Genomic DNA, 10,117 nt, shown 5'->3' with positions numbered 1-10,117 from the left:
AAGACAGGGCCATGGGAAGCTTTGAGGTCTTTTGCAAACGCTCCTCATCAAAAGTTTTGGCTTGGTTTGCTCCTCACCCACACAGAGATGCTGACAGGGAACACCAGAAGCCACAAGCACTGCCAGCTCTCTGCAGGAAATGCTCCAAGCAAATTCCTGTGGGACAATCACTTGAAAGCAGTGAGGATAACAAACTTAAGCACAGCCTCTGTGCCCCTCTTGCTTGGCAAGACACAAAAGGTCTTGGCATCAGCACCTCCAGCAGCAAACTCCTGCTCATTTGAGTGTTGGGATCACCAGAGGCTGGAATGCCAGCATGGTTTGGGTTGGAAGGACCTTAAATCCCATCTGATTCCACCTTCCACCAGCCCAGGCTGCTCCCAGCCCTGTCCAGCCTGGCTTTACCCTCCCTTTACCACATCTGCTGCCTCTGGGGGGTCCCCCCAGCCCATTTTCCCAAATTCCTGCAGTGCTGTGCAGCTGCTCATGGATTGCTCCCAGCTGATGTATTTGATTTCACCTTCCTCAGTTCCTCCTCCCTGCAGGGAGGCTCAGGCTATTGGTTTCAGATCATTTCTCCCACTTATCAAGATCATTTGGAGTTGTGATTCAGTGCTCTGTACTGTTTGTCTCTCTTCCCAGCTTGGTGCCCTGGACTTACATTGTACTCCCTGTTCCACCTGCTGCATTAATGAATATATTACAGGGAGGCTGATTGCAGGGAAATGAAAAAAATCTGCTTTTTCAAAATAGAAATTTGAGGACTGTCCCAGGCTGACAGTGCCCATCTACCCCATCCAGCCTCAGGAATAACCTCACCTTTATCACATCCTTCATGTCATTTCTGAGGTCACTCTTCAGCACCTATGTGGTGTCTCAATGCTTTAAATAACCAGACACACACATTTAGTCTGCTTTTGCCTATTCTGACCACGTTCTCTCTGTATTTACTCCATGTTTTGATAAACTCAGCTCCTTTGCAGCATTTGGAATCCACATCCCTGTGATTCCAGCTTTTTTTGACCACAATCTGCATGTGGTTGCAGTTTTTCTCCACATCAGCCTTGTTTGGACTGTGCACACTGCAGCCAACACTGGCACATCTCATTTTCTTTTGATGAAACTGCATTTTCAGGGCAGAACTGTGCCATCTCTTTCCTATTTTTTTCCCTAGCGAGCCTTAATTAGGAGAACAAAGTTGTTGAAAGCCTTGTCTTGCCCTTCTCCTCCCTTCCTGCACACAAAGTCCTTTCACTCTGCGTTGCTGGATTTTTTTGTCAGCAAAGCTGACAGATTGACAGTCATTAAATATAAAAATTTATTTTACACTACCCATAAATTACAAGTTTCAAATGAAGAATGACACTTGCTTAAGGCACTGAGTCTGATTCTTATCTCTTTTTTTTCCTACTTCTGCCTTTTTCTTATGAAGACTTAAAGTATTATTCTTTTTACTATGGTAATGCAAAAACCTCTTTTCTTGAATCTCAAATTAAAAGAGGCAAAGCTCGCTATGTGCCTGGGATAATGATTCAGCTATTGATCCAGAAGATGCTTTATTAGATTATTTTGAGGCAGATGAATGTAATTTAATACCAATTTATTTTCTATTCCTATGCTAGTCCAAGATACAATCTTTTCTGCATGAAATTAGCACTTTCTCCTTTCAACCTCAAAGAAACATTACACTGTGCTCCTTCCTTGGATTAGTTTGGGAAAACTTTTTCAGCAGAACATTGATCTGGAGAGTTCTCAATATTATTTTCTTTAAGACTTTAAAGCCAAGACCTCAGCTGGGACCAGCAGGTTTTTGCCTTGTCTTTCTTATTATGCATTAATGCAAGAGCTAGTGAAGAGAGATAAAGGGGAAAGAGATTCCAGAGGAGGAAAAAAGAAGCAAAAAGGAAAAACAGAGCAGGTTCAATGCAGGCAGAGAGAAGGGAGAGGAGCTGCATTGTGTTTACACAGTCATCTGTCACCTCCAGGGGACACTGCAGGGTGGTCCTGCCCCACAGCAGCAGGACAGCACCTGGGATATCCCATCCTGCTGCCCACACCTCCCTCAAGCTGCCCCACAGACCAGGAACTGCTGCAATTACCAAATCCTGCCTGCTCCGGGGTCAGCTGGGCTCCAGGGTGGGAGAAAACAACAGGAGCCCAAAGCTGGGGATGGCAGGAAAGGGATGGAGGGACTGCCAGCAGCTCACTGGGCTGGATCTGCCATGAAAACAGCTCCAGATTGAATGAAGATCATCAGGAACTGTGCACTGACCTCACAAAAGCAGAAAAACGAGGAATTTAAGGTTGCCAAAAGTGGGCTTGCCCCTGGAACACCCTGAATTCCCACCCAGCACAGCCAGCCTGGCAGCTCCAGGCAGAGAGGGGAAGGGCTCCTGGACCTCCAGCAGCAGGAAAATGTCCTCACCCTGCTTGTGAAAGTGCCCAAAGGCAGCTGCCAGGGGAGCCCCTGCTAAAGCACTGGCAGCCAGAATTGCTGCCCCACTAACTAATGAGAGCTCTCTGGGCTGCGGAGCTGGGGTTAGAGGTGATTTCTGGACTCCAGGTCTGGGGTTAGAGGTGATTTCCTTCCTTTATTTCATCAGATCAGAAGATCAGAGAACACCCTGAGCTGGGAGGGACTGAAGGGATCCCCCAGCCCAGCCCCTGTCCCTGCCCAGCCCCCCCAGCAGCCCCACCCTGGGCACCCCTGGCAGCGCTGCCCAAAGGCTCCTGGAGCTCTGGCAGCCTCGGGGCCGTGCCCATTCCCTGGGCAGCCTGGGCAGTGCCAGCACCCTCTGGGGGCAGAGCCTTGCCCTGAGCTCCAGCCTGAGCTGCCCTGGCCCAGCCCCAGCCGTGCCCTGGCTCCTGTCCCTGGCCCAGAGCAGAGGTGGGAGCTGCCCCTCGGGAGGAGCTGCAGCCCCGGGGAGCTCTGCCCTCACTCTGCTCCAGCTGAGCAACCCCAGAGCCCTCAGCTGCTCCTCACTGCCCCTCCAGAGCCTTCCCCATCCCTGTGTCCCTCCTTTGGACACTCTCACACTGCAGTGCCCCCAGGAGCAGGAGCCAGGAGCTGTTTCCAGGGATGGGAGCCCAGATCAAGGCAATCTCACAGTGGTGTGTGGGCCCGAAGTAGTTTCTGCTCTTTCTGTGGTACACAAGCAGGCTGTGGCTCAGTCCTGAGGGATTGTCAGAGACTCCCAGAGTGGTTTGGGTTGGAAGGAACCCCCAGAGATCGCCCTGCCTTCCCTCTGCCTGCAGGGACACCTCCCACTATCCCAGGCTGCTCCAAGCCCATCCAACCCGGCCCTGCACCCTTCCAGGGATGGAGCAGCCACACTCCTCTGGGTAGAGGAGCAGCAGGAAGAATTCAGATACAAATTTGTTCTAACAGCTGCTGTGGGCTTCACTCCTACTCCTCAAACTTCCTGCAAAATGCCCCAAAAATCAGATTTCAGGGGCAAGAAGCAGCGTGTCCCACTCCATAGCTGTGTCAGGATTGTTCCTGCAGAGCATTTCCCTGGCACAGCCTGGCTTAGGCACACAGAGCAAGATGAAAGAATCTCAACTGGAAATAAAATCACTGCACAAACCAAGGCAGCCTTCCTGGAGAGCAGTAATTGGAAATGCTTCCTTCAGTGCAAAGTTGGGAGTCACTCTCAACAGTTAAGTTTCAGGGAAGTATTATTGAAAATTATTATTCTTGTAAGACATTAACACTTCTGCATGTTCTAAAGGGAGCTTCTTCACAGCACATTTGCCAAGGAGATATAATCATGGTGGATTTTTTTCCCCCTTTTTCTCCTGCTTCTGTTCTAAAGAAGAATAAAAGTCCTCATTAACCAAGGGAAACTTATGAAGCAATATGAGAAAGTGGAGCACACACTTCATTTTTTCTGGACAGAGTCTCAGTCTGTTACTGATAAGAGAGGGAATGAAATTGCTAATTACAGCCTGGAGCAAGGAGGGCTTCAGGAGTGTCCTGCTGGAGCCTGAGCACCTGCTCTCAACAGGGAGAAATGTCTCATCTCCAAAGGACACAGTGAAATTACCATGGCTGCAACCTTTTATGAGGCCATAACAGCTCTCCACATTACAGCACATGGATTAAAACTGCTTTGATCCTGTTCTGCTTGTACCCACCTGGCTTCTCCCCTAGCCTGGCACATTTCACCTTGCAAGAAGCATTTGTTTGAATTTTACAACCCGTTTAATAGCTTCAATTCCTGAAGAGATCCTTCCAGGAGTACAGTGCACTACCATAAAATATGACAAGGAGACCCCAGAGCTGCCTGCAGGTCTCACATCCACATCCATCCTGCTTTTTTCCCTCCCTAGCACAATTCCAGAGGTCCAAGAGGCTTTGCAATGCCTCACTGAGGAGCTGTGGAAATGAAGATGTTCTGTCTGAGGAACACAACAGCATCCAGGAGGCTCCTTGCAAAGATCACAACCTGCACAACTCCTGGGCCAGATCAGGGACATGCTGAGGTCCCTTTTCCACAAAAAGCCTGGAATTTGAACTCAACAAAAAAGCAAAGCTGCATTTAATATTCTGCTGGTAAGAGGAAGAAACCAAATTAAACCTCTCAATAATTTGTGTGTATCTTTGATTAAAGAGCTGGAAAGTGATGCAGACAACTCCAGAACTCTTCTTCCCTCTGTTCCCAGGCACAGGATGCTGCAGGATTCAGGATGACCTTGGTATAAACACGCAGTGACCAGCACTGGACCCAGGGAAGGGTAATTACTGTGCAGCACCTGGCTATCAAACTATTCCAATGAACTGGCACCATTTTATTTCCCCTAATGGTCACAAGAACATTTGTTCCTGAAGGTTTTCAGAATGATCTGGCAGGTAAAGCATCAGACTGGAGCCAAGAGGAGGAGCTCTGTAATGGGTTTTAACTTACCTGCTGTGACCTTCAGATATTGGCTGTCTCTCTTAAACTTTCTTTTATCAATACTTGATGGTCACTCTGCAGAGTCCAGACTTGCAAGGTGCCCAGCAAGACCTGCCAGCATTCCCAGAACAAGTGAGCAGGAAGAACCAGACTGAGCAGAGGCTTTGGGGTGAAGTGTTTTACTTTCAGGTGTCATAGTGCCAGACTTGTACCTCAAGCTAACAGCAGAATATACAGAGGATTCGTTACAGAGAAACTCGAGCACCTGAAAATGTTCAGCCAGGATTTGTACAGCCAGAGAATTCTTCTTACAGGGTTTAACCCCTGTGCAGAGGTTTAACAACACACTGAGAAATGCAGTTTGGTCAACAGGAATACAGGTACACAGGTTTAACAATTACTGACACAGGCCAGCAGCTCTCTCCCTTTTCTATTTCACAGAGGGAAACTTCTCATTGAATATTATCACCATGGAAAGGGATCACTCCTGTGCCAGCTGGAAAATATCTATTTAATAACTCAGCACACATCTGACACACGGCCACTTCATGTTTCAACAAGCTCTGAATCCGTGTCAAAAGAGAAACTAAGAGAACTCCAAGGGCTCACTGAAATAATTTAACACATGGACAAGCAGGACAGGGAAGGTATGGCTAAGAGCTGTACATTGCACCTGAAGCTCAGCCTGGACTCCCAGCAGAGCCAGGACTCTGCTCCCTGCTGCCAGCATTAGCCATTGATGCGGTAATTCACATGGATCTCGGGTTTGATGTCACACACCAGGGACAGCAGCTGGGACATCACCACCTCCCGGTTCTTCTGGAAGTTCTGCTGGATTACACTCATCTTCTCCTGAGTCTCCTTCTCCACTTCAGTGGTGCAGCTGCCATGGGAGCCAAGGGCCTACAAACAGCAAAGGAGAAAAGGAATCACCATGCTAAGCTCTGTATTTTGTTATTCTGAAGCATCTCACGCATTAATCTTTTTTGAGGGAACATTAATGTTAATGTTAATATAAAATAAAGTACTGCTGCATTTTTTGCTCAGATTTCACCTTAAACTTGTCCACATATTTCATCATTAGCCCCTCTGCCTTTTATCCTCTTTTATAGAATCATCAAATGGTTTGGGTTGGAGGGGACCTTAATCTTCTTGTTCTGACTCCCTGCCATTTATCCCATGAGTTTCCAAGGAGTGGAGAGCCTGGTTCAAGCATGGCTTAAAGAAAGAGGCCATGAAGGTATACAGCTGATGGGAAAGTAAAAGGCAGCTGTAAAGCAGCAGTTCCCAGGCTTGATTTTGTAAATAACTAGGTTATTTTGTAAATAACTAGGCACCTTTTCTATAAACAGCAGGATTCTCAGACAGTCTTCTCATAACAGTCCTTGGCTGCTCTGGGAACAGATATGAAGGTTTTGAGAACTTTTCATCTCACAGTGAGAACACTAATTTTGGTTTCAATAAACAACCATGGGTATTGTAAACAAAAGGAGGGGTTAGAGTTTTCTCTGTAACCTATCATGAGCTCAGATTTTGCAATATGCATGAAGTTAATTAACACTATTATAAAAGATGACTGATTTGATCAATAAATCGGAGTCGATGCTGATCAACAAAGATGGGTCGTCTCCCTTCGCTTTCAACACCAAGGAATGCCAAAAATACAGGTCCTGCTGTACAGACAGCTGGAATCCCTGGGCACAACTGCACTAGAGAGTGCAAGAAAAGTAACACCCAGGAGTCACTTCAAGCACAATTCCCACCATCCCATTGCTCCTACCCTTGGAGAATCTTTATAAAAATCTCACCCTTCCCTTCTGGTGACCAGGGACACAGCAAGTGGTCTCTGCCACGTCAGCACCATAGGAAATGAGCCTGTGACAGGAGCAATGAGCTCAGTCTCTTTTGGACACGGCTGCACACAGCAGCTTTTGGGAGGCTGTCACTCAGGAGCTCATTAAGCTCTTTCCCTGCCAGTTGAGACCAACACACCCTGCCCTGAGCCACTTCCACGGGATTTTCTGGGACACGTGGCTGTGCCTCACAGGAAGGCACTTGGGGAAGTGCTCTGCTGTAACTCACTCCACCCTGAGGGTGCAGCCAGGGCAAGGCAGCCTGTGGTAGTTAGGGAAGAGGCGCTGCGCAAGATTGTCGCGATGTCACGGAAAGCCAGGACCCTCTGTTTCCCATAAATAAGACCCTCAGTTACTCATAGATAAGAAACTAACATAGCAATGTTGCCCCACTGAAGTCAGCAACTTTCCACTCCTTACCCAGTACTTTTCCATTCCCTACTAACCATAGATAAGAAGGACAAACCCCTTTTGACGTAGAGACCCCTAAGACTATAAGACCCCAGGAGAAGAAGTAATAAACGCCATTTGACCGTCCACCACATTGGTGTCTGTGTGTGTCATTGGCCCGAACGGCCCTGGAGAGTGGGCCGTCGAGCTGTTCCTCAGAACCAGGTCGCCTGCCTTGCTCCAGAAGGCAACACAGCCCCAGGGGCTGGAAACAAGAGAGTGATGGAGAACACCAACCGCTGCCTCCTTGGCCTTGAACTCCTTCTCCCTCTGCAGGCGGTACTGCTCGATCTCGGCCTGGGCCTCCTCCTTGGCCTGCTTCAGCCGCCGGTTCTTCCCTGCTCCACAGCACAAACCACGGCAAAGAAACAGGAGAAAACATTGAGAGTGTGTTTTCCTCATGCACAGCCACCACCACAGCGTCTGCTCCCTCTGCAGGAGCAAACCAAGCTCCTCCCTGAGTGTGCTGATGTCAGGAGGAGCCCAGCAAACCATGGCCAAGGTCACTGAGCCAGGAGCTGCCACCACGGAGCAGTGAGAGCAGGGGGACATATCAGGCAACATCAGGTCTGGCTTAGTCACAGGATGAGTCCCAGACTGGTTTGGGCTGAAGGAACCTTAGAGATCATCCCATCCCACCCCTGCCATGGCAGGGACACCTCCCACTGTCCCAGGCTGCTCCCAGCCCTGTCCAACCTGGCCTTGGATCCAGGGGCAGCCCCAGCTGCTCTGGGCACCCTGTGCCAGGGCCTGCCCGCCCTGCCAGGGGAGAATTCCTAATTCCCAATATCCCACCTAACCCCACTCTCTCTGTCACTTTCCATATAAAAAGTCTCTCTCCCTCCTTTTTTTTTAAGGCTCTGGAAGGGGCTCTGAGCTCTCTCTGGAGCTTCTCTTCTCCAGGTGAGCACTTCCAGCTCTCCCAGCCTGGCTCCAGCCCTTGTAGCAGCTCTGGAGCCTCCTCTGGATCTCTGCAGCAGCTCCAGCTCCTCCCTGTGCTGGGCCAGGGCTGGGGCAGCTCTGCAGGTGGGGTCTCACCTGGGCACAGGGGCACAATCCCCCCTGCCCTGCTGCCCACACTAGGCTCAGCCCAGGATGTGTCTGGCCCTAAAGGCCATGAAGGCACTACAGGCTCATGTCCAGCCCCTCACCCACCAGAACCTCCAAGTTCCTCTCTGCAGGGCTTCTCCCAGTGAATTCTCCAAGTGTGTACCTGTGTTTAGGATTGCCCCAATCCACGTGAGTGTGCAGCTTTTGTGAGATCCCCAAAAAAAGCCCAATAGAAAGAGCACTAAACCTTAGTTTTGCCAGACCAGCTGTGAAACCAAGAGCAGTCCTGGCCATTGCCTCAACTTCCCCTCCTGGACTTCCCACCACATTCTTCCCTCCCAGATTATCACCACTGGAGTGAACTGCAAAAATCTGCCTCTTGCAACACTGTCAGGGGGTTGAACTGCAAGCCAGAGCAGGCATATAAACAGGGATATACATATGTACTTGTTTAAAGCAGAAAAGATTTGCAAACTTGGGGGTCTTTGCAACCGGAATTTCTCTTGCACAACAGGAGAACCGAACTTGGATCTATTAGGAATGAACAGCTCTATTAATTACTGATATGGAAACAGACTAGCTCTATTAATTACTGATATTGAAACACACTGTTTTCACCACCTGAAGGTAATAAGGACAGCGAGAGGCACAGCCAAGCCCCAACCCAAGGCCAGGTTATGGTGACCATGTCCTCCAGAGAGCCAGGAGCCCCCAATCTCCTGAACTGGGCTCTGCCAGGAGGGTCCCGGTGCGGCTCCGACCCTCACTGAGCCACTGAGCTTTCCTGGGGAGCCTCCAGCGCTGCTTTCTTGGGGTGCCACAGATCCCCGAGCACCCAGGGGCAGCGCTGGGGGATCCCTGAGCACACCCGAGCTGGGGGATCCCTGAGCACACCCGGGGCAGGGCTGGGGGATCCCTGAGCACACCCGGGCTGGGGGATCCCTGAGCACACCCGGGGCAGGGCTGGGGGATCCCTGAGCACCCTGGGGCAGGGCTGAGGGATCCATGAGCACACCCGGGGCAGGGCTGGGGGATCCCTGAGCACACCCGGGGCAGGGCTGGGGGATCCCTGAGCACCCTGGGGCAGGGCTGGGGGATCCCTGAGCACCCTGGGGCAGGGCTGAGGGATCCATGAGCACACCCGGGGCAGGGCTGGGGGATCCCTGAGCACCCTGGGGCAGGGCTGAGGGATCCATGAGCACACCCGGGGCAGGGCTGGGGGATCCCTGAGCACACCCGGGGCAGGGCTGGGGGATCCCTGAGCACACCCGGGGCAGGGCTGGGAGATCCCCGAGCACACCCGGGCTGGGGGATCCCTGCTGCCCGCCGCCCTCAGCGCCGGGCCGCAAGGCCTGAGGCGGCCGCGCCAGGCCAGACCGGGCCGGACCGAGCTCTCTTGCCACCACATCCCCGCGGCGGGGCCTGGCGTGGCGGGCCGTGCCGTACTCACTCTTGCGGGCCTCGGCCACCTTCTCCGCAGCGCGTTTCTCGGCCTGCAGCAGCTGCTGAATCCCCTGCGACTGGCTCGCCATGGCGGCCGCTTCGTCCGGCCGGGCCGCGGCAGCGTCACTGCATCACGCGGGCCACGCCCACACCGCGCCGGCCACGCCCTCGGCCACGCCCCCTCATAGTGATAATCCATATAGCGCGGTGTAAGCCCCGCCCACAATTCCATATCTGGCGTTAGGCCACGCCCACTAACACTCGCATTACCTTAGCCACGCCCCTGTGCTGCTTGGCCCCGCCCCCATACGGCCAGGCCACGCCCCGTGGTTGTGAGGGGAGCCCCCGGCCGAGCCCGGTTTGGGCCTCTCCGTGCCCCGCTCCTGAGCCCCTTCGGTGCCCAAAATCCACTTAAACCCCTGC

The 10,117-nt window shown here is 51.7% G+C and overlaps 1 protein-coding gene across 1 annotated transcript; it reads right to left on the bottom strand.

Moving 5' to 3' along the window:
* Positions 1-5,061: 5,061 nt before the first annotated feature.
* ATP6V1G1 (ATPase H+ transporting V1 subunit G1) lies at positions 5,062-9,828 on the bottom strand. The gene is made up of 3 exons (XM_058038381.1): positions 9,702-9,828; positions 7,439-7,539; positions 5,062-5,801 (listed from the first exon to the last, which is right to left on the bottom strand). Exons 1-3 carry the CDS (start codon positions 9,781-9,783, stop codon positions 5,628-5,630), a joined length of 357 nt encoding a protein of 118 aa, XP_057894364.1. The 5' UTR covers positions 9,784-9,828; the 3' UTR covers positions 5,062-5,627.
* Positions 9,829-10,117: the final 289 nt, after the last annotated feature.

The sequence above is a fragment of the Melospiza georgiana genome, chromosome 20 (genome assembly GCF_028018845.1).
Source record: "Melospiza georgiana isolate bMelGeo1 chromosome 20, bMelGeo1.pri, whole genome shotgun sequence".
NCBI lineage: Eukaryota > Metazoa > Chordata > Aves > Passeriformes > Passerellidae > Melospiza > Melospiza georgiana.
Note: the sequence above shows the minus strand (reverse complement) of the source record. Positions and strands in the feature narration are given on the sequence as shown.